The 24,243-nt window shown below is 45.0% G+C and overlaps 1 protein-coding gene across 3 annotated transcripts in view; it reads left to right on the top strand.

Annotated features, from left to right (window-relative positions):
* The window catches only part of aldh9a1a.1 (aldehyde dehydrogenase 9 family, member A1a, tandem duplicate 1), a 79,442-nt gene that overhangs the window by 12,845 nt on the left and 42,354 nt on the right, over positions 1–24,243 (top strand). For all 3 annotated transcript variants that reach the window (XM_070887354.1, XM_070887353.1, XM_070887352.1), the window contains exons 2-4: positions 7,332–7,477; positions 14,107–14,236; positions 16,532–16,666. In XM_070887354.1, the coding sequence (XP_070743455.1) occupies positions 7,332–7,477; positions 14,107–14,236; positions 16,532–16,666 (411 nt within the window). The remainder of the gene's footprint in view (positions 1–7,331; positions 7,478–14,106; positions 14,237–16,531; positions 16,667–24,243) is intronic.

The following is a 24,243-nucleotide window of genomic DNA, read 5'->3' as shown; positions in this document are numbered from 1 at the left end:
TTGTTTTTAACATTCTTTGTCCTTTTAGAATTATGTTGTAATGTGGCCCTTTTTGATTTTTGCCCTTGATTTCTCTGCCCTCCACTCTTGTTTTTCTCCTTCCTACCTTTTACTGCGTCCCCCTTTTTACTTCCCTCTGCCTCCCTGCATGGATTCCCATCCCCCTGCCTTTTTAGTTTAAATCCTCCCCAACAGCACCAGCAAACACTCCGCCTAGGACATCAGTTCCGATCCTGCCCAGGTGCAGACTGGTCTCACCTCCCCCAGAACCGGTTCCAATGTCCCAGGAATTTGAATCCCTCCCTCTTGCACCATTCCTCAGCTCGAGGAGCTGAATGGCCTATTCCTGTTCCTATGTGTACGTAGATGCCAAAAAGCATTTGACAAAAGTACCACATGAAAAGCTAAAAGTCAAGCTCAAAGCTGTGGGGATTCAAGTAAATATTGGGGCTCAATTTTCCCCAGTTATCTTCGCCGTTTTTTTGGCGTGCGCCGCTTTTTTTGGTGTAAGTTAAAATATCGAACTTTCTCAAGTTTCTGTGCCAGCGTAACTCAGTTACAATTTTTAGGTTAATATTTTTTTTGCATCATGGGGGTGTAACCTGATGTTTGCGGCAGTTTTTCACATTTGAGCAAGTTTGGCCAACTTACATTTTTCCCAGAACGGCGTATGTGACTACTCCCGAAAAACCTTCTGGGCACTTAAGAAAAATCAGCGCACATTAAAAAATCGGCACAGAAAGATGCCATTGTTTTTATGCGAAGTTTTGGAGGGGGTCAAGAAGGCAAAGAATATCCATCATGAAGCTTAATTTTTTTCAAAGTCAAAAGGGAGAAAATAGAAGTCTAATGCAATTCTTTAATTTTTTTTTGAAACTACCACACCATCACCGAACGTCTCCTCACCAGGCTCGAGGGAGCGATTCTGCCGGCCGACCCTCGAGCCCGGTGAGGAGACGTTCGGCCGGTGGTGGGGTAGTACTTTGAAAAAAATCAAAAATTTAAGAATTACATTGGACTTCATGGCACCAAATGTCTTCATTGAATGCCTAGCTTCCGGTTCGAAGCAAGCCTATTAGGCCTGCGCAGACCATGGTGTGGTCAATACTTGGGCGTTGACCTTTTGGGGGGGGGGGGGGAGGAGAGAGGGAGAGAGGGAGAGAGGGAGAGGGAGAGAGGGAGAGGGAGAGGGAGAGAGGGAGAGGGAGAGGGAGAGGGAGAGGGAGAGGGAGAGGGAGAGGGAGAGGGAGAGGGAGAGGGAGAGGGAGAGGGAGAGAGAGAGAGAGAGAAAAGAGTGCTTTGTCTTGCTATTTTGAGCTTCTTGCAAAGCTATAATTTAATTATGGGGGCAGTATTGACTGCCATACCTCGTGCAAGCCTTCTGCATAATGGTGCCGCGGAGAAGATTCATTAGACATCTTCGCATGAGGAACCTCAGAGCATGTAGGATGATGGGCAGGAGGCCTTACCCACATCAGGTATATAGAGACAGGTGTTCATACCTGCATCTGAGTGATGCAGACTGTCTGAGAAGCCTGTGTTTCCTCAAAAAAGTTGTAACCGCGATCTGTGAGTTAGTAAAAGCAGACCTGCAACCTAGAAGCGTCAGGACTGCTTTGTCAGTTGAAGTAAAGGTTACAGCTGCACTTTCATTTTATGCAGCTGGATTATTCCAGGCCACAAATGGGGATGTGTGCGCCATCTCTTAACATGCAACACATATCTGCATTCGGCAGGTGACTGCTGAACTATATTGCCGAAGGAATAACTACACAAAGTCCCCCATGACCACCCAGGCAATGCGTGACAGGGCTATGGACTTCTCCAGGATTGCTGGCTTCCCAAAGGTACAGGGCTGCATTGATTGTACCCACACCGCCTTGCAAGCACCTTTGGAGGATTCCGAGATGTACAGGAACAGAAAAGGCTTCCACTCCATGAATGTGCAGCTCGTCTGTGACAGCATGCATCGCATCATGTCAGTTGATGGGAGTTACCCTGGGAGCACCCATGATGCGTTCATCCTATGCGAGAGCATTATATCTGCCATGTTTCAGCAGCAACCAGAAGAGCAGAGCTGGCTGCTGGGGGACAAAGGGTACGGCCTCGCCACCTGGTTCATGACCTACGCTTAACCCGGACGGAAGCTGACTGGGAATACAACATGTCGCACATTGCGATGCGCAGCATAATAGAGAGTACCATTGGCATCTTGAAACAATGTTTCCGATGCCTGGACCATTCCGGAGGCTACTTGCTATACTCCCCTGAGATTGTCAGTCAGTTCACTGTTGTGTGCTGCATGCTGCACAACTTAGGCATCATGAGGCAGCAGCAGCTGGTAGTAGAAGACCCACCTGAGGTGAGAGTGGCTGATGAGGAGGAACATGCAGATGATGAGGAGGAGGACGAGGAAGCCATACAACTACCTGAACCCGAAGCATCAGGGCGGAGGAGGGCGGGCCGTCGTGCCCCTTTAATGATTGCTCGAACCTTGCACCAGCAAGTGAACGCTGCCTGAAGGTTCAGCGGCAACTATTCCAAATGGACCATGTTTACTGTTTGGACCTGTTCAGTAATGTTGTGTTATGTTAATGGAACAAATAATGGAAATGATTCAGTTATAATTTAAAATATATTTTATTCAAAAGTTTAACAATTGTTTGTACTTAACTTTAATAAAAATATTCTTGTATCAAACTAAAGTTTTCAGTTAAGATCACTTACAAACTTTTAAACTTGTAAATTTACATAACTTACAAAAAACTTTTAATTTGAGAACAGTTACAACAGTAACAATAATAACAACAGTAGCAGCGCTGCACCCATCTCTCCTCCACCTTATTCTAAGACCGCCTGGTGCACTTGGTCTTGGTGACTCCATCCCTGCCCACAGGCGGTGGTGCAGCGTTTCTCGGGTTGATACCAAGCTTATTCTTTCAAGCATCTCGGGTAATGTGCACTTCTTGATTGGGTGCGTGGGTAGGCGGTAATGTGGAAGGCCCGGCTTGGGCCTCTTCAGAGGCTGGTCTGGGGATTGGAGTGGGAGTGGCAGTTGATTCTGTCAATGGCCGTGGGGTCTGGGTGTGTTCCCTTATTCCAGCAGCTACCTGCGACATTCCCTCCCTCATGTGCCTGGACAGTGTTCCCATTTCTCGTGAGAGTGTTGTTATTTCTCCCGACAGTCCTGATACCTCGTCACCCACTCCACTGATGGTGTCCAGGAGTGATCGGATAAAGTCAATGCTCTCTGCACTCATTGCCATCATGTGTTAGATCCTGCACTTCAGGAGAGCACTGTGAAACTCTCCTTCCCCTCCTCGCCCTGGTTGTGCCTCGCTGCACCCCACTGGGACCCGCAGCCTCGGACGGTGGGGCCCTGGGTGTGGCTCGCTGCACCCCACTGGGACCCGCAGCCTCGGACGGTGGGGCCCTGGGTGTGGCTCGCTGCACCCCACTGGGACCCGCAGCCTCGGACGGTGGGGCCCTGGGTGTGGCTCGCTGCACCCCACTGGGACCTGCAGCCTTGGACGGTGGGGCCCTGGGTGTGGCTCGCTGCACCCCACTGGGACCCGCAGCCTTGGACGGTGGGGCCCTGGGTGTGGCTCGCTGCACCCCACTGGGACCCGCAGCCTTGGACGGTGGGGCCCTGGGTGTGGCTCGCTGCACCCCACTGGGACCCACAGCCTTGGACGGTGGGGCCCTGGGTGTGGCTCGCTGCACCCCACTGGGACCCACAGCCTCGGACGGTGGGGCCCTGGGTGTGCCTTGCTGCAGTAATCTTCTGCAAGTTGGTTCCAGCATTTCTTTTCTTTTGGTGAAACTTTTATGTGACCTCTTCTGGTGTCCAGTTCGTGCCATCTGGCCTCAATTACAGTAACTAATGCCTCCACTTTGTCCTGTGAGAAATTCTTGGTCCTTGAGCCACATTGCATATTGTATTGCAGCTCCGATTTTTCCACTAAGAATTAAAAGTTCTGACACACAACTGGATCTTTAAAAATGCCCGAATGCAGACCAGGAGGTGTACTGGGCATGCGTGACCATAGCAGTTACATAAAAAAACTTTTTTTTCGCGCATGCGCAGAAGGTGGGGTAACATCGCTTTTTCAGCGCAGACATTAGGCTCCACCCCCCGAAGTTAAAAGACAGGCAGCGCGGTGCCAATTTCAAAAATTAGAATTTTGGAGTAGTCAGGGCCAAAAAAAAACGGGCATAACTCCTGAAATATGCCAAAGAAAATATTGGGGAAAATTGAGCCCATGGAAATGGATAAGAAATTAGCTGAAATATAGGAAACAATGGGTACTTGTTAGAGGAGTTATGTTAGTTTAAAATATTTATCGATGATTTGGATGAGGGGACCGAGTGCAATATATGACAGTTTTCTGACTATACAAAGCTAGGTGGGAACGTAAGCAAGAGGCTGTGAAGGGATGTAGACCGATTTAATTGATTTGTCAAGAAGGTGGCAGGCGGTGAACAGGACTTGGTGCACATTAGGATATGGCAACAGAGTTTTGCATGTGTTCAATTTTGAGAAATGGTAGGCCAGCCAGGAGAGAATTTGAATAGTCGAGTCTGGAAGTAACAGTAGCCAATTTGAGGAATGGAATTAGTAGTGAGGGAACAGACTTTATGGCAGGGCCGAAGACAATGGCTTCAGTCTTCCCAATATTTAATCGGTGGAAATTGCGGCTCATCCAGTACTGAATGTCAGACAAGCATTCAGACAACACATGCAGTGGAAGGGTCGAGAGGTAGAGCTGGGTGTCGTCATAATTTGTTAGAGGATGTAATTTGTGACTTTGATTCGGGCCATTTCATTGCTGTGGTAGGGGTGGAAACCTGATTGGCCAGATTCAAACATGTAGTTGCAGAAAAGGTGGGCACTGATTTGGGAGGCGACAACATTTCAAGGACGTTGGAGAGGAAAGGGAATTTGGAGATTGGGCTGCACAGAGGGGTTGAGGAAGAGTTTTTTGAGGAGGCGTGTTGGTGAGGGCAGATTTGAAAGGGAGGGAGACAGCACCTGAGAAGCAGGAGCTGTTTACAATATTGGCTAACCTGGGGGGCCAGTAGGGGAAGTTCCCTAATGTAGCTTCATTTCATTTCATTTAAACTGTAAATAGATAATTTTTTTCATGTTAAGTAGTCTGTTTATGGCAGTTAGATTGGCACAAGAAATATTAAGGGAGCATTAATGAAGATGCCACATCAGATTAATAGAACGCCTCGTTTTTACACTGGTCATCGGACCTCAATCCTGAGCACCTTACCGGTAGATCCAATCAGGGCAGCAGCGGCAGAGAGCGGACATTACCAGGAGAATGTGACTGTGTGTGATGCAGGTTGGGAAATGGAGCAGCAGTGAGCCTGCAGTAATTGAAGATGTTCCAAAGGAAGACTATTGGAGAAGAAGGTGTAGGTCCCATGTGCAATGTAAATGTTAGTGGATGGCAGAGGTTCTGCATAGTGCATGCTTTTTTTTATGTGGCACAGCATAGTTAGCAATAATTTCCTATATTACAGCAGTGACTACACTTCAAAAAATACTTCATTGGCTATAAAGTGCTTTGGGACATCCTGAGGTCGTGAATGGCGCTATATAAATGCAAGTTCTTTTTTTTCTTTCAGACTGCCTGTTTATATTTTTGTTTCTCTCAACCTCCTCCGTTCCTCTCCTGATGGCACTGCCTTATGCCAGGATATCAATACAATTTGGACTCAACTAGTCACAGGCAAGCCCACACTCCCCATGTGGCCTTAAGCTCAATGGAACGAGCAGAAGCAAAAGTTAAACAGCATATAGATAAATTACAATATTGCAATTGTAATTACAAGAATCCAAAACTAGGGATTATAAATACAAGATAGTCACTAATAAATCCATTAGGGAATTCAGGAGAAAGCTCTTTACCCAGAGAGTGGTTGGAATGAGGAACTTGCTACCACACAGAGCAGTTGAGGTGAATAAGATGGATGCATTTAAGGGGAAGCTAGATAGGCACATGCGGGAGAAAGGAATAGAAGGATATGTTAATGGGGTTAGATGAAGTATGGAGGAGGCTTGTGTGAAGCAAAAATACCAGCACAGACTAGTTGGGACGAATGGCCCGTTTCTGTGCTTGCAATTCTATGTAAAAGCATAGAATGTCTCAGTTTTCATGAATCTCTGAAGTAACGCTCTTCATTTGGAACATCGTGATGCAAAGTTTCTATATGAAATCAGATATTCACGGACTGCTCCAATGCTGCCCACCCCTCCTTCCCCAGCTTGGTAGATGCCTCGCCAAGTACAGATTCACTGAAGACACATTGATAGCCCCAATTTTACCCTCTTTTTTTTGCTTTGAAGTTTGATCTGGGACAAACACTTTCAACAAAAATGTTCAGAAGCACAGAGAGAGTTAAATTTCACACCTGTGAAAAAAGCATTTGTGACCGAGTGATAGCCCTCTCTTTGCCGCCCCCCCCTAACTTCCCCACCAGTGAGCTGGCCAGCACAATTAATGTTGGTTATTTAAGATGCTTGTTAAAGAAACCTTTTCGAAATGATGTTAACACATGATTTTCCTGTAATAGAGATACAGTCCTATTACAGGAGTAAAGGAGGTATTTTCAACTTATCGCTATACTGCCAAGCTATGAATTTTCCACAAAGAAATATCAATTATAATTTTAATGATTTTAAACAAGACTGGCTTCTGATCCAACACAACGATTCCACAGGTACAAACTTCTCAAGGGGCTATTCTGGATGTGTTAGTCTGGAGAGTAAGTAAATGGAAATAAATTAACCCAGAGTGATTCAGAGAAACAGAGTTAACATTTCTGGTCAATGACCTTTCCATCAGAACATGTCTGAGTGAAAGGTCATCGACCTGAAACATTAACTCTGTTTCTCTCTCCACATTAAAACAGAGTGACTACACTTCAAAAAGTACTTCATTGGACGTAAAGCACTTTAGGACGTCCTGAAGTCGCGAAAGGCGCTGTAAAAATGCAAGTCTATCTTTCCACAGATGCTGCCTGACTTGCTGAGAGTGTTGCTGCATTTTCTGTTATTTCAGATTTACAGGATCCGCAGTATTTTGCTCTTGTTGCCAGAGTGATTCAGTCTTGTGGATAGTGTCGTGCCCCAATCAGATCAGTTAACAGTGCAGACCAGGGATCAAATGTGGGACTTTCCCAGACTGTTTGCCTCAGTTTCGTGCTAGGCAGTGTATTTACTGACTGAGCAAATTCTAAGAATTGAACTATTTCACCAAATCCGTTTGACCGTTCTCTTCCTGTGCTCCAGGACCTAATGTTTCCTTTTCTTTTTGTAGGTCGTGTGATATGTGACTTAATTTGTTCAGGACAACAGGAAATAGATCTTGCTGTGCAGAACGCTAAGGAAGCATATACAACCTGGAGTCGACTGTCGGGGTTAGAAAGAAGCCGTATCTTACTCGATGCTGCAAGACTCATAAGGGTATGAGGGATACATTTATATTTATAGCCCACTACAGCAAAAACAACCTCATAGAAACGTTTAAAATTCTGACTGGGTTAGACAGGTTAGATGCAGGAAGAATGTTCCCAATGTTGGGGAAGTCCAGAACCAGGGGACACAGTCTAAGGATAAGGGGGAAGCCATTTAGGACCGAGATGAGGAGGAATTTCTTCACCCAGAGAGTGGTGAACCTGTGGAATTCTCTACCACAGAAAGTAGTTGAGGCCAATTCACTAAATATATTCAAAAAGGAGTTAGATGAAGTCCTTACTACTAGGGGAATCAAGGGGTATGGTGAGAAAGCAGGAATGGGGTACTGAAGTTGCATGTTCAGCCATGAACTCATTGAATGGCGGTGCAGGCTAGAAGGGCTGAATGGCCTACTCCTGCACCTATTTTCTATGTTTCTATGCATTTATATAGCACTGTTAACATAATAAAACATCGGAAGGTGCTTCACCGGAGTGTTATCAGATAAGATTTGACACCGAGCCATATAAGGAAATGTTAGGATAGATAAAGAGGTAGATTTTAAGGAGATTCTTAAAAGTGGCGATTGAGAGAGGTGGAAAGGTTTAGAGCGACAATTCCCGAGTTTAGGGCCTGCATAGTTGAAGGAACTTGGGGATGCACAAGAGGCCAGAATTGAAGGAACACAGAGTTAGCGTAGTGTTGTAGGGCTGGAGACGGTTGCAGAGATAGGGAGGGGATAGGCCATGGAGGGATTTGAACATCAGGATGAGAAGTTTACATTTGAGGTGTTGCTGGACCAGGAGCCAATGCAGGTCAGCGAACATGGGGATGATGGTTGAACTCCAAACCATCATCAACACCTTCACCGAAGAGTACGAGAGCATGGGCCTTACACTAAACATCCGTAAGACAAAGGTCCTCTACCAACCTGCCCCCGCCACACAGTACTGCCCCCTGATTATCAAAATCCATGATGAGGCCTTGGACAACGTGGACCATTTTCCATACCTCAGGAGCCTACTGTCCACAAGGGCAGACATCGATGACAAAGTCCAACATCACCTTCAATGTGCCGGTGCAGCCTTCGGTTGGCTGAGGAAGAGAGTATTTGAAGACCAGGACCTCAAACCTGGCACCAAGCTCATGATCTACAGAGCAGTAGTGATACCCGACCTATATGCTTCAGAGACATAGACCATGTACAGCAGGCACCTCAAAAAGCACTGGAGATGTACCAGTAATGCTGCCTCTGCAAGATCCTGCAAATCCATTGGCAGGATAGGTGCACCAACATCAATGTTCTCGCTCAGGCTAACATCCCCAGCATCGAAGCATTGACCAAGCTCGATCAGCTCCGATGGACGTGCCACATCGCCCGCATGCCCGATATCAGACTCCTAAAACATGTGCTCTACTCAGAGCTCCCACACGGCAAGCGAGGCCCAGGTGGGCAGAGAATCGCTTCAAGGGCACCCTCAAAGCCTCCTTGGAAAAAGTCCAACAACCCCACCGACACCTGGGAATCCCTGGCCCAAGACCGCTCAAAGTGGAGGAACAGCGTCTGGGAAGGCGCCGAACACCTCGAGTCTCTTCGCCGGGAGCATGCCGAAGCCAAGTGCAAACAGCGGAAGGAGCGCACAACAACTCGAGCACCCCACCCACCCGTCCCTTCAACCAGTCTGCCCCACCTGTAAGTCCCGCATTTGACTCACCAGTCACCTGAGAACTCGTATTAGTGTGGAAGCAAGTCATCCTCGACTCCGAGGGACTGTTTAAGGAGGAGGAGGGCGAGGGCGACCTGCCATCCCGGGAATCAGTCTGCTGAACCGTCGCTGCACTCCCTCAATAGCAAGAATGTCCTTCCTCAGATTAGGAAACCAAAACTGTACACAATATTCAATGTGCAAGAGGCCAGAATTGGAGACGCGCAGAGATTTCGGAGGGTTCCAGGGCTGGAGAAGGTTATAGAGATAGGGAGGGACAAGGCCATGGAGGGATTTGAAAACAAGGATCAGAATATTAAAATGGAGGCATTGCTTAACCAGGGGCCAATGTAGGTCAGCGAGCACAGGGGTAGCATTCCTAATTGCCCTGAGATGGTGGTGCTGGGCCATCTACATGAACTGCTGGTAACAGTTTGATACAACTGAGTGACTTGCTGGACCACTTAAGAGTATGGCCTGGTGTCAAATATAGGCCAGACCGGGTAAGGATGGCAGGTCTCCTTCCATAAAGGACATTAGAATGACATTCTGACAGCTTTCTGGTCATTTTCACTGATATTTTCTTTACTGAAGTCAAATTCTCAAACGGCCACGGTGGGATTTGAACTCGCATGGTCCAAGCCTCTGGATTACTAGTCCAGTAACATAACCACTACGCTACAGTACTCGTGTGTCCAACTGCGGCCCTGGCTAAAATCAGCTGGCTCAGAACAGAGGGAGGCATTGGCCCTAGGACCTTCCGACAGTGTATGGCTCTGAGCTACACTGCCTTTACCCACTGAGCCATTGGCACAAATCACCAACGTTGGAGTTGCTACAAATGCAAGTGGTGCTGCTGAACTACAATTAAAATCTGCTTCCAAATTGCTTTACTTGTGATTTGGTATCTGCCCGTTTTATTTATGATGAACAGCACCTTCAGTTTTATGTGCAAACGAAAGGTTAAACACACCAAGTACTTTCTCCCTCCCTGTGAGAGAAGGAAGGAAAGGGACAGAATTAAGAAGGTGCAAGAGTAAATAAAACAAACTTAAACCCTCGAATAAAGTTCTTTTGTAGATACATAATCCGAATATATCGCTCGATTTTATATGTGTTGCAAGTAGCTGAGAAGGAGCAGGAAGGTGGAGAGCTGGTTTTACCAGATTCATTTGTCTATTCTACTGCTGATTATTCCCCTCGTCCCCTCTCCTTTCCTGGAGGCCCAGGTTTGTGGTACCAAGGATTGCTGGCAGCCCTCTGGTATCTCGCCCTCTGTGAGATGACGGATGTTGCAGGATATTTAGCTATCAAGAGCATCGCAGCTGAGCTCCATCCTGTTTTTGCCCATCATCTGCAAATGCAGATTTCCCAGCTGGTGTTGCTGGGTAGTGATCAGGATTGGAATCTTGGCTGAGCCTTCCCCATCCCAGTAATGGTGTGGTCAATTGATTTGAGCCCATTGATTGATTCCCTGCCTGTGATCAGTCCGTGCGCACGGTAATCAAACCTGGTGGCTTGTGGTTTGTGCATTTATTCCCGAAGCGATCAGGGAAACCATACTGTCTTCATTGGCCTTTATTGCAAAGGGGATGGAGTATAAAAGTTAGGAAGTCCTGCTACAACTGTACAGGGCGTTGGTGAGACCACACCTGGAGTACTGCGTACAGTTTTTGTCTCCTTATTTAAGGAGGGACATAATTGTATTGGAGGCAGTTCAGAGAAGGTTCAGAGGTTGATTCCTGAGATGAAGGGGTTGTCATATGAAGGCAGGTTGGGCCTATACTCATTGGAGTTTCGAAGACTAAGAGGTGATCTTATTGAAATGTATAAGATTCTGAGGAGGTTTGACAGGGTAGATGCAGAGAGGATGTTTTCCCTCATGGGGGAATCTAGAACTAGGGGGCATAGTCTCAGAATAAGGGCTCGCCCATTTAAAACGGAAATCAGGAGTAATTTCTTCTCAGGGTCGTGAATCTTTGGAATTCTCTACCCAGAGAGTTGTGGCGGCTGGGTCATTGAATTAATTAAGTTGGAGATAGGCGGATTTCTGAACGATAAGTAAGTCGAGGATTATGGGGAGTGGGCAGGGAAGTGGAGTTGAGGCCAGGATCCGATCAGCCATGATCTTATTGAATGGCGGAGCAGACTCGAGGGGCCAGATGGCTTGCTCCTGCTCCTATTTCTTATGTTCTTATGTTAATATTTGGTAGCTAGTCAACACAGCACATTAGCACGCTAGCACTGGGGCATGGAATTACAGCTGTGATTTTCCCATGTGGCAAGTTTCTGACTAGTTGCCCAACAGGCACAGAGTCCAGCTGTTTTCCTTATTGGGAAAGAGGAACGAGGGACGGAAAGATTCCCACCAGCTGTTCGGTTTCCGTCTAACAACCAGTCTTGAGTGGCCTTTCTGTCGCAGCTTGGGAACAGATCATCTATCAGTGCTTTTGGCTGGGGACTGTTATGTGAAGAATTAAAGGAGGGAAGGAAATTAATCTTTGAGGCAAGGGAAGAAAATTAGAAATGTAAATTACTTCACCCAACAAGTTGCGAACTTGTTTTTCTGGCCATACTCTGTCTATGGTACTGTAAACACGGGCTTAGGCTGATGCGGAAATAACCCTTTTGGTACGCACCATTCGTTTCCAAGCAACGTAACCATGATTGCCGAAATGGTTTGTGAACAATTGACTCTGGTTCTATTGTATCAGATTTATGCTGTTTCATGGTGTGACTGATATAATCCTTAAGTTCCCTTCTATTTCTCATCTATATCCTGCCCCTTGGCGATACCATCCGAAAACACAGAGTCTGTTTCCACATGTACGCTGGCGACACCCAGCTCTACCTCTCCACCACTTCTCTCGACCCCTGCTTAGTACCTAAATTGTTGGATTGCTAGTCCGACATCCAGTACTGGATGAGCAGAAATTTTTTCCAATGAAATATTGGGAAGACCGAAGCCATTATCTTTGGTCCCCGCCACAAACTGCGTTCCCTAATCACTGACTCCATTACTCTCCCTAACCTCAATCTGAGGGTGAACAAGACTGTTCACAACCTAGGTGTCATATTTGACATTGAAATTAGTTTTCGACCACATATCCGCGGCATAACTAAAATCGCCTTTTTCCACCTCCGTAATATTGCCCGCCTCCGCCCCTGCCTCAGCTCTTCTGCTGCTGAAACCGTCATTTATGCCTTTGTTACCTCTAAACTTGACTACTCCAACTCACTCCTGGCTGGCCTCTCACATTCTACACTATGTAAACTTGAGGTTATCCAAAACTCGGCAGCCCATGTCCTAACTCACACCAAGTCACAATTACCCATTACCCCTGTGCTTTCTGACCTACATTGGCTCCCAGTTAAACAATGCCTCGATTTCAAAATTCTCATCCTTGTTTACAAATCACTCCATGGCCTTGCCCCTTCCTATCTCTAATCTTTTTCAGCCTCACAACCCCACAAGATGTCTGCGCTCCTCAAAATCTGCCCTCTTGAACATCCCTCATTATAACTGCTCAACCATTGGTGGCCATGCCTTCAGCTGTTTGGGCCCTAAACTCTGGAACTCCCTCCCTAAACCTCTCTGCCTCTCTACCTCTCTTTCCTCCTTTAAGCCGCTCCTTAAAACCTACATCTTTAACTAAGCTTTTGGTCATTTGTGGCTCGGTGTCAAATTTATCTGTTTTGTCTTGTGACACTGTTGTGAGGCACCTTGGGACGTTTTACTATGTTAACTTTGATTTATATAGCGCTGTTATTATTTTTAGTTGTACTCCTGTGACTTTTGAATTTCCGACCTCTCGTCCATATCTCAATGACATTTTAATGCAATTGTTCCTGGGCGGAGTGTCATTTGTAAAATTATCGCATTTTTGCCAGTGGAGGAGATGCACATGCACTTAGTTCATGCCTTTCCACTGTCTGATTGTTCAATTACCATATCCTGTTCAGCAAGATTCTCTCCACACTGCCACCTCTTGCCCAGAGGGCAGAACATTTTAGCAAAGGTTGCCATGTAGCCAAATGACTGACTGTCAGAAGTGCCCGGGATTGGCCCAAAGTGACTACTTCCTGCAAACACAAACAAAACCGAGCTGGAAGCACACCGCAGACCAATCAGCATCTGCGGAGCGAAGCGACAGGTTGACATATGTGGTCCCTACCCGAAACATCGACTGTCTGCCTCCCCGCGGGTGCTGATTAGCCAGCTGTGTGTTTCCAGCCTTTTCCGTTTGTTTCAGATTTCTGGCTTTTGCAGTATTTTGCTTTTTATGAGGATACTTCATGTGGTTGCCTTCATCTCTTGATATTCCAGACAATATTAGGGACCTACAACATGGATGATTGTTGCTATGCCTTGGTGACATAGCATTGCTACTTTGAATAAGCATGCTCTATTTCAAAGATGAGCAGGGTAGTTTCCCTCTGGTGTCCTGGCCAATATTTATCCTAAACCACCATCACTAAAATGGATTATCTGGTCATTATCTCATCGCTGTTTGTGGGACCTTGCTGTGCACAATTTGGTTGTTGCATTTTCCTACACTATAACAGTGACTACACTTTTTAAAAAAAAATACTTACTTGGCTGTGAAGTGCTTTGGGACAACTTGAGATCATAAAAGGCACGATATAAGTACAGGATATTTTCATTTTTGTGAATCTTTTTGAAGACATGGATGAAACGCTGTCATGGCCATTGCAAGGGTAAGTCAGTGGGGAGCTAGCTTGAATTTTCTGCGGTACCTCCTAACAGTTGGTACCAAGTCACACTGGCTAATGCAGGGGGCAACCTAAAAGAAGCGGGGCGGTGGGGGAGAAAGGAGAGAAAGCTTCGGTAGAATATGAAGTGAAAGAACAGTTGCCTTGTCCTGTCAATAGTTGTACAAACAACTAAAATGCTTGCCTTTTTCAAAACAGGAACAGAGAGAAGATATTGCAATTGTGGAGTCCATCAATACGGGAAAGCCCATCACCGAGTCCCGAGCTGATGTGGACTCAGCATGGCAGGCTGTGGAATATTACGCTGGAATTGCTGGAACTCTAGCTGGTAAGAATAAGTGTGCAAAACTGAACAAAAATCAAAACCTGAATGGATTAATAAGTGAGGGGAATTCCATCTGAAGTCTTGGTAGAGCTTAGCTGAATCCCGCCATTGGTGGCCGTGCCTTCAGCTGCCTTGGCCCCAAGCTCTGGAACTCCCTCCCTAAACCTCCATCTCTCTACCTCTCTTTCCTCCTTTAAACCTACCTCTTTGACCAAGCTTCTGGTGATTTTCCCTAATAACTCTTTATATGGCTTGGTGTCAAATTTTGTTTGACAACGTTCCTGTAAAGCGCCTTGAAGTGTGTTACTATGTTAAAAGATGCTATAGAAATGCAAATTGTTGTTGATCTCTTTTGTTGTCAATCTCACTTCTGTTTTCCATTGATTCTGCTTATTAGTTACATTTCTTTATGAATTCACTCCCACCCCTGCGTAAAGCTGCGCAGTACTGTATCTGACCACACTGTGGCACCAAACTGTAGTCATTCCTCTGACGCACCCAAAAATTCTTTCAGAAATTCCTCCTTTGACGTGATTGAAACTGGTGGGTGTTTCTGGAAACTTCATTCTAACACACAAACTGCCATTTCCTTTGTTGCTGACCTGACGTGTTTAAGCTTTTTATAACCCCCTGCTCCAGTTCTCTCCCTTCACCCTTCCCCTCAGTGAAGGTGAGGAGATTAATGTTTTCTTTATAAATTATTGAGAAACAAACCAATAAAAAAAAAGAAAGACTTGCATTTATAAAGCGTCTTTCACGGCCACCGGATGTCTCAAAGCGCTTTACAGCCAATGAAGTACCTTTGGAGTTGTAATGTGGGAAATGTCAGGACACAGTTTCTGGGACAGCAGCAGCTCTCTGGCACTTCGCCTGAAGGTTATTCTTTGCGTGTGTGAGCCAGGATGTTGAACTTGCACTAACTAATTTGGTAGCGTGGGCTGTGAAGGCCAAGTTATTTTTCTAACTAGGATTACTGGATAACAACCTGAGTGCAAGACTTTAATGATTGTTCGCTTTTATGTTCTTCTTTCTAGCCTAGAATCTGAGAGACATTCTATAGTGATATTTCCCCACTGCTATGTCACGTGGTGCACATTTCGAGTGCGACATTTATACTGACTTTGTGCTTTACAGAAGCAGTATTCATTGGAGATTTTGGTAGCCAAATTGTCAATACCTGTTTTATGATTTCCCCACCAGCAACCTGTCAGTTAAGGTGATGGATGGATGCGCACTGGGCTGTTTTTGTTAAGCAGGGGTATAAAGGTTACGGAACCAGTTAGATGAAGTTAAGATGCAGATCAGACATGATCTCATTGAATGGCTAACGGGCTCGAGATGCTGAATACCCGACTCCTATTCCTATGTCCTGGCTCCATTCCTCTCATGCGGAGTTCTTGATCTCCATTATCTTGCCATAAGGAGGGCCCGAATTATCACAACTTGCATTTCTGAAGCTCTCCTCGGATAAAGGAAGAGATCCTGAAGAGCATTACAGAGCAATTAGCAGGCACCTCCCCACAGGAAAGGGGAAATCCGAGGCTCAGTTGCCCCAGGGCAAAATGACATACCCCTGTTAGCTGACATCGAGAAGCCTGCAGCCTGCCCACCGCCTTGGGCAGAGGCGGCCCAAGGAGTAAAATGGAGCAAACTATTTTTTACACACCGTACATGATCAATCCATTTATTCATTGTAGCACAAATATTGCCTCCAATCTAGAAATGTGAAAAGTAACATAGAGCAAATCTGTCATATCACTGGGGAGCATATCTGAAGTCCTGTTGTATGTGATATTCATCCAACAAATGGGCTTGGTGTAATAATGTAATTGAGGTTTGTGTTATTAGATTGGATTTGTTTACAAGATAAAACTGTAAGCAATAGGACTTCAACATGTATTCTCTCTCTTTATATCCTCAAGTAGTTTAGTAAATGAATAAAAAAGGAATTAAAATGGAGGAATCTCAAGTGAGATTAAAATGGCAGTACCCAATATCTCGAGGACCATCTTGCCCAGTTGAATGCCTGACTCCATGGATGACTGTTCATCCAGTCCTTTGGCAGAGCTATGCACACATTTATTGATAATTACTGATCTTGTTCTTACACTGTGGAAGCTTGTATTCAACACTGAAGCAGCGACTGTGTTGTCACCCCAGGGAATTCCCGATCTGAATGAGGCATCGTATTGTTTCTTCACTCTTTCTTTTTTTTTGTCATTAGTTTTTTTTTAAGTGGAACAATTGTACATTTTCTAAATCTTGCACTAAGTATCTTCCCTCTATTCCTGTGCACAGGCCAGCATATCCAGCTCGCTGGAGGATCGTTTGCTTATACCAGGAGGGAGCCCTTAGGTGTGTGCGTGGGGATTGGGGCCTGGAATTACCCATTCCAGATAGCCTGCTGGAAATCTGCCCCGGCTCTGGCTTGCGGTGAGAGCAAACATTGTCTTTTCATCTTGCGCCAGAAAAGTATCCTAATTTTAAAAAATTAAATCCATTTTGATTAGTTAACGTAAACATGGTCCGTCTGATCTCCTGGGGGGGTAGTGCTGGACAGGCTAATGGATCTCAAGGTAGACAAGTCCCCTGGTCCTGATGAAATACATCCCAGGGTATTAAAAGAGATGGCAGAAGTTATAGCAGATGCATTTGTTATAATCTACCAAAATTCTCTGGACTCTGGGGAGGTACCAGCGGATTGGAAAGCAGCTAATGTAACGCCTCTGTTTAAAAAAGGGGGCAGACAAAAGGCAGGTAACTATAGGCCGGTTAGTTTAACATCTGTAGTGGGGAAAATGCTTGAAGCTATCATTAAGGAAGAAATAGTGGAGCATCTAGATAGGAATAGTGCAATCAAGCAGACTCGACATGGATTCATGAAGAGCAAATCATGTTTAATTTACTGGAATTCTTCGAGGATATAACGAGCATGGTGGATAGAGGTGTACCGATGGATGTGGTGTATTTAGATTTCCAAAAGGCATTTGATAAGGTGCCACACAAAAGGTTACTGCAGAAGATAAAGGTACGCGGAGTCAGAGGAAATGTATTAGCATGGATCGAGAATTGGCTGGCGAACAGAAAGCAGAGAGTCGGGATAAATGAGTCCTTTTCGGTTGGAAATCGGTGGTTAGTGGTGTGCCACAGGGATCGGTGCTGGGACCACAACTGTTTACAATATACATAGATGACTTGGAAGAGGGGACAGAGTGTAATGTAACAAAATTTGCAGATGACACAAAGATTAGTGGGAAAGCGGGTTGTGTAGAGGACACAGAGAGGCTGCAAAAAGATTTAGATAGGTTAAGCGAATGGGCTAAGGTTTGGCAGATGGAATACAATGTCAGAAAATGTGAGGTCATCCACCTTGGGGGAAAAAAAAAAACAGTAAAAGGGAATATTATTTGAATGGGGAGAAATTACAACGTGCTGCGGTGCAGAGGTACCTGGGGGTCCTTGTGCATGAATCCCAAAATGTTAGTTTGCAAATGCAGCAGGTAATCAGGAAAGCGAATGGAATGTTGGCCTTCATTGCGAGAGGGATGGAGTACAAAAGCAGGGAGGTCCTGCTGCAACTGTACAGGATATTGGTGAGGCCGCACCTGGAGTACTGTGTGTAGTTTTGGTCACCTTACTTAAGGAAGGATATACTAGCCTTGGAGGGGGTACAGAGACGATTCACTAGGCTGATTCTGGAGATGAGGGGGTTACCTTATGATGATAGATTGAGTAGACTGGGTCTTTACTCGTTGGAGTTCAGAAGGATGAGGGGTGATCTTATAGAAACATTTAAAATAATGAAAGGGATAGACAAGATAGAGGCAGAGAGAGGTTGTTTCCACTGGTCGGGGTGACTCGCACTAGGGGGCACAGCCTCAAAATACGGGGGAGCCAATTTAAAACCGAGTTGAGAAGGAATTTCTTCTCCCAGAGGGTTGTGAATCTGTGGAATTCTCTGCCCAGGGAAGCAGTTGAGGCTAGCTCATTGAATGTATTCAAATCACATCATAATTCTAAAAGGACAAAGGGTGTTTAAAAAAAACAAGCCTGAAGGCTTTGTGTCTTAATGCAAGGAGTATCCGTAATAAGGTGGATGAATTAACTGTGCAAATAGATGTTAACGGATATGATGTGATTGGGATTACAGAAATGTGGCTCCAGGATGATCAGGGCTGGGAACTCAACATCCATGTGTATTCAACATTCAGGAAGGATAGAATAAAAGGAAAAGGAGGTGGGGTAGCATTGCTGGTTAAAGAGGAGATTAATGCAATAGTTAGGAAGGACATTAGCTTGGATGATGTGGAATCTATATGGGTAGAGCTGCAGAACACCAAAGGGCAAAAAATGTTAGTGGGAGTTGTGTACAGACCTCCAAACAGTAGTAGTGATGTTGGGGAGGGCATCAAACAGCAAATTAGGGGTGCATGCAATAAAGGTGCAGCAGTTATCATGGGTGACTTTAATATGCATATAGATTGGGCTAACCAAACTGGAAGCAATACAGTGGAGAAGGATTTCCTGGAGTGCATAAGGGATGGTTTTCTAGACCAATATGTCGAGGAACCAACTAGGGGGGAGGCCATCTTAGACTGGGTGTTGTGTAATGAGAGAGGATTAATTAGCGATCTCGTTGTGCGAGGCCCCTTGGAGAAGAGTGACCATAATATGGTGGAATTCTACATTAGGATGGAGAATGAAACAGTTAATTCAGAGACCATGGTCCAGAACTTAAAGAAGGGTAACTTTGAATGTATGAGGCGTGAATTGGCGAGGATAGATTGGCGAATGATACTTAAGGGGTTGACTGTGGATGGGCAATGGCAGACATTTAGAGACCGCATGGATGAACTACAACAATTGTACATCCCTGTCTGGCGTAAAAATAAAAAAGGGAAGGTGGCTCAACCGTGGCTATCAAGGGAAATCAGGGAGAGTATTAAAGCCAAGGAAGTAGCATACAAATTGGCCAGAAATAGCAGTGAACCTGGGGACTGGGAGAAATTTAGAACTCAGCAGAGGAGGACAAAGGGTTTGATTGGGGCAGGGAAAATAGAGTACGAGAGGAAGCTTGCAAGGAACATTAAGACGGACTGCAAAAGCTTCTATAGATATGTAAAGAGAAAAAGGTTAGTAAAGACAAATGTAGGTCCCCTGCAGTCAGAATCAGGGGAAGTCATAACGGGGAACAAAGAAATGGCAGACCAATTGAACAAGTACTTTGGTTCGGTATTCACTAAGGAGGACACAAACAACCTTCTGGATATAAAAGGGGTCAGAGGGTCTAATAAGAAGGAGGAACTGAGGGAAATCCTTATTAGTCGGGAAATTGTGTTGGGGAAATTGATACGATTGAAGGCCGATAAATCCCCAGGGCTTGATGGACTGCATCCCAGAGTACTTGAGGTGGCCTTGGAAATAGCGGATGCATTGACAGTCATTTTCCAACATTCCATAGACTCTGGATCAGTTCCTATGGAGTGGAGGGTAGCCAATATAACCCCACTTTTTAAAAAAAGGGGGGAGAGAGAGAAAACAGGGAATTATAGACCGGTCAGCCTGACCTCAGTAGTGGGTAAGATGATGGAATCAATTATTAAGGATGTCATAACAGTGCATTTGGAAAGAGGTGACATGATCGGTCCAAGTCAGCATGGATTTGTGAAAGGGAAATCATGCTTGACAAATCTTCTGGAATTTTTTGAGGATGTTTCCAGTAGAGTGGACAAGGGAGAACCAGTTGATGTGGTATATTTGGACTTTCAGAAGGCTTTCGACAAGGTCCCACACAAGAGATTAATGTGCAAAGTTAAAGCACATGGGATTGGGGGTAGTGTGCTGACATGGATTGAGAACTGGTTGTCAGACAGGAAGCAAAGAGTAGGAGTAAATGGGTACTTTTCAGAATGGCAGGCAGTGACTAGTGGGATACTGCAAGGTTCTGTGCTGGGGCCTCAGCTGTTGACATTGTACATTAATGATTTAGACGAGGGGATTAAATGTAGTATCTCCAAATTTGCGGATGACACTAAGTTGAGTGGCAGTGTGAGCTGCGAGGAGGATGCTATGAGGCTGCAGATTGACTTGGATAGGTTAGGTGAGTGGGCAAATGCATGGCAGATGAAGTATAATGTGGATAAATGTGAGGTTATCCACTTTGGTGGTAAAAACAGAGAGACAGACTATTATCTGAATGGTGACAGATTAGGAAAAGGGGAGGTGTAACGAGACCTGGGTGTCATGGTACATCAGTCATTGAAGGTTGGCATGCAGGTACAGCAGGCGGTTAAGAAAGCAAATGGCATGTTGGCCTTCATAGCGAGGGGATTTGAGTACAGGGGCAGAGAGGTGTTGCTACAGTTGTGCAGGGCCTTGGTGAGGCCACACCTGGAGCATTGTGTACAGTTTTGGTCTCCTAACTTGAGAAAGGACATTCTTGCTATTGAGGGAGTGCAGCGAAGGTTCACCAGACTGATTCCTGGGATGGCGGGACTGACATATCAAGAAAGACTGGATCAACTGGGCTTGTATTCACTGGAGTTCAGAAGAATGAGAGGGGATCTCATAGAAACGTTTAAAATTCTGACGGGTTTAGACAGGTTCGATGCAGGAAGAATGTTCCCAATGTTGGGGAAGACCAGAACCAGGGGTCACAGTCTAAGGATAAGGGGTAAGACATTTAGGACAGAGATGAGGAGAAACATCTTCACCCAGAGAGTGGTGAACCTGTGGAATTCTCTGCCACAAAGTTGTTGAGGCCAGTTCACTAAATATATTCAAAAAGGAGTTAGATATAGTCCTTACTACTGGGGGGATCAAGGGGTATGGCGAGAAAGCAGGAATGGGGTACTGAAGTTGCATGTTCAGCCATGAACTCATTGAATGGCGGTGCAGGCTCAAAGGGCCGAATGGCCTACTCCTGCACCTATTTTCTATGTTTCGATGTTTCTATAGATAAGGGAATTAAGGGTTATGGGGAGCGGATGGGTAAGTGGAGCTGAGTCCACTGCCAGATCAGCCATGATCTTGTTGAGTGGCGGAGCAGGCTCGAGGGGCTTGATGGCCTACTCCTGTTCCTAATTCTTATGTTCTTATATATGGACTGGCTTTGATCACCTGAGGGGGCCAGAGAGGAATTTCCCAATCTTGTTTCCCTTATTGGCCCTGGACCTTTATGCTTTTTGCATTTCCCGGAGGATTACGTGGCTGTAGGGGTGGAGTGGGAAAGGTGGGGGTGGGCAGGAAGTGTCTAGTCATGATGCTTGATGGTCTTTTCCTGCCCGTCGTTTTCATATATTCATATGATTGATTATTTACACCCTGGCACAGTCTTCTGCCAAGATAGCTTTGCTGCTGATTATGGAAAAACAATCAACATTTCATTTAATTTCCAGGGGTTTCAGGAAAAACCTTTTGGTTAACAGAGGAGCAAGATATTTGTTTTATCGTTAGGAGCCAAAATTCCTTGGAACAAACCTTTTTTTGCAGTGAATCCATCTTAGTTACAACACATTGCAGGGTGGAGAAGAAATGGGTATTTGGACTTGGTGGAAAACCCGTTTAAGATTGTGGACTGATTTGTGCACAGCCACGCAGTTCACAGATCAATTCATTTGGCAGAGGGTTGTGCTTTGAGCAGTGTGACCGATACCATGTTTCCATGGCTCTGCTCCCTGCAGCTGTGGTCGCTTCAAAATACGGTATTGCAGAAAAATCTGTTTTATTACCCAAGTAAAGCACGGTGTAATATGATTTGCCGGAAATCAAACACGTGGCTGAGAGGAATGATGCGTGATATTTTTGTTAAATTCACTTTCTGTGGAACTTTTGTGGTAAGCAGAAGGATACTTTGGGCCCGAGTTTGGTGAATCGAAGTTCCGTGCAAAGGATCGCTAAGATCCTGATGGTACTTTGGGTGGAAGTTTGGTGAAAAAATGTGGGAAAGACCGCCCGGCAGTTAAAATGGGCCATGCACGCTGATTCTGGGCAGCAGCGGGCAGTAGCTCCCATTCTGGGCGGCAAATGCGATCCTCGGCAAAGTTCTGCCGAGGATAGAATCGGGCCCAGGGAGGGAGGAATGGATGAAATACATTTTTTTCACAACAATTTAAAAAAAAAACCACCAGAAATCCTTCAGGGGACCCCATCCACCTAAATCCATGCAAAAGAAATAAAGAAAAGAAAGTGTACTAACCTTTTCTTGCAGGTCTTCATAGTTATCTGTGATATATTCACAGAGCACAGCACACATAGCTCCTAACATGGCAAGCAGCTCTCTCGGAAGCCTCCGGAATCTGCTTGGTTCTGTTTATTATTAACTGTGCAGTTGCAGTACACAATACGTCCACATCCACAGCGTGGAGCTACAAACATTACAAGCTTACAGACATTACACTTCTCCCTCCTTAATGAAGAAGTTATAATAACAAACATCATACATAACTTTCATGTTTATACATAACACAGGATATAAACTTTTTTTTCCCCTAACATTTACAAATTTAACTTCACCACTTATTTTCTGTTTCGAAGAGGATACCTTCGCTCTCGAACAGAACCTTCCAAATATGGTGTTGAATCTAAACTAATTCGAAGCTCATCCTGAGGAATGTTTTTCTCCATGGAATTTCCTTGATTTTCATTTGAACTCACTAACTTCAGGCTCTTTGTTTTCCTGACTTGGACTCAGACATTCATTCTGATTGTCTCCTGGATTTGTTTCCAGTACATTGGATTTAGGATTTGCTACTGGTATATTAAAACTATCTGATGAGTCAGCAATAATTGAATCATTCCCACCTTCAACTCCTTCCATGTCTATAGGTAAAATATGATCAATATGAACAAACCTAACCTGTCCATTATCAAACAGCTTTTCCAAATATGTGCGATGACCACATATCTTCACCACTCTTCCTGGTAACCACTTTAACCATTTATGGTGATGGTTCTTCATTCTCACCTTCTGGTTTAATTTCACACTTCTCTCTTTTACTCTACCTCTATCATGATTTTCTGTCTTAATTGTGTCTCTTCTATGGACTGTGCCAAATTTGGTTTTAACAACAAGAATCTGGTTTGTGGCTGTCGTTTGAGAAACAACTCTGCTGGTGTTCTACCAGTAGTTGTATGAGGAGTATTTCGATATGTAATCAAAAAATTAGCCAATTTGTGATCCAATGACCACTGTCGTTTCCTTGGATTTGGATCTAACATTTGTTTTATGAGGGCACGTTTTGTTTTACTTGTTATTTTCCACATAGGAAACATCTCAACCCACTTCGAATGGATATCAATCACAATGAACAAGGAGGCCATTTCCATGGCTGTAATGGTACAGGTGGTGGTTGCTTGCTTACCGATTGACATGTCGTACACTGACTCACGATGTACTCTATATCTTTATCAAGACCTGGCCACTATAAATAACTGCGTGCAAAACTCTTGGTCAAGCACATTCCCAGGTGCTGGTCATGGAGGTCTCCTAATAATTTGGACCCCACATGATACAATCTTTATCGACTGATAATTCATTCCTACGAATGAAGAATGGATGTGTATCTTTGTCTGTTACCTGGTTTGGCCATCCATTTGCAATATACTCATACACCTTTGACATCACTGGGTCACGTTTGGTTGCTCTACCAATCTCTTCAGCTGTGACTGGCAGTTCATCAATGTATGAAAAATAAGACACTTCTTCCCTATTGGGTGTAACCTGTGATGGGGAAGGCAATCTAGACATTGCATCAGCATTACTGTGATCAGCTGATCGTCTGTATTCAATATCATATGTATATGCTGACAAAATCAAAGCCCATCTCTGCGTTCGGCTGCAGCTAATGTTGGAACTGGGGACTTTGGATGGAGGATTGCTGTTAGGGGCTTATGGTCCGTAACGATGGTAAACTTACGGCCATCAAAGTATTTGTGAAACTTCTTGACCCCAAAAATTAATGCCAAAGCTTCCCTTTCAATTTGCGCATAATTACTCTCACTGGCACTGA

Source organism: Pristiophorus japonicus, chromosome 8 (assembly GCF_044704955.1).
Source record: "Pristiophorus japonicus isolate sPriJap1 chromosome 8, sPriJap1.hap1, whole genome shotgun sequence".
NCBI classification, from domain to species: Eukaryota; Metazoa; Chordata; class Chondrichthyes; family Pristiophoridae; genus Pristiophorus; species Pristiophorus japonicus.
This window is presented reverse-complemented; position numbering and strand designations above follow the sequence as displayed.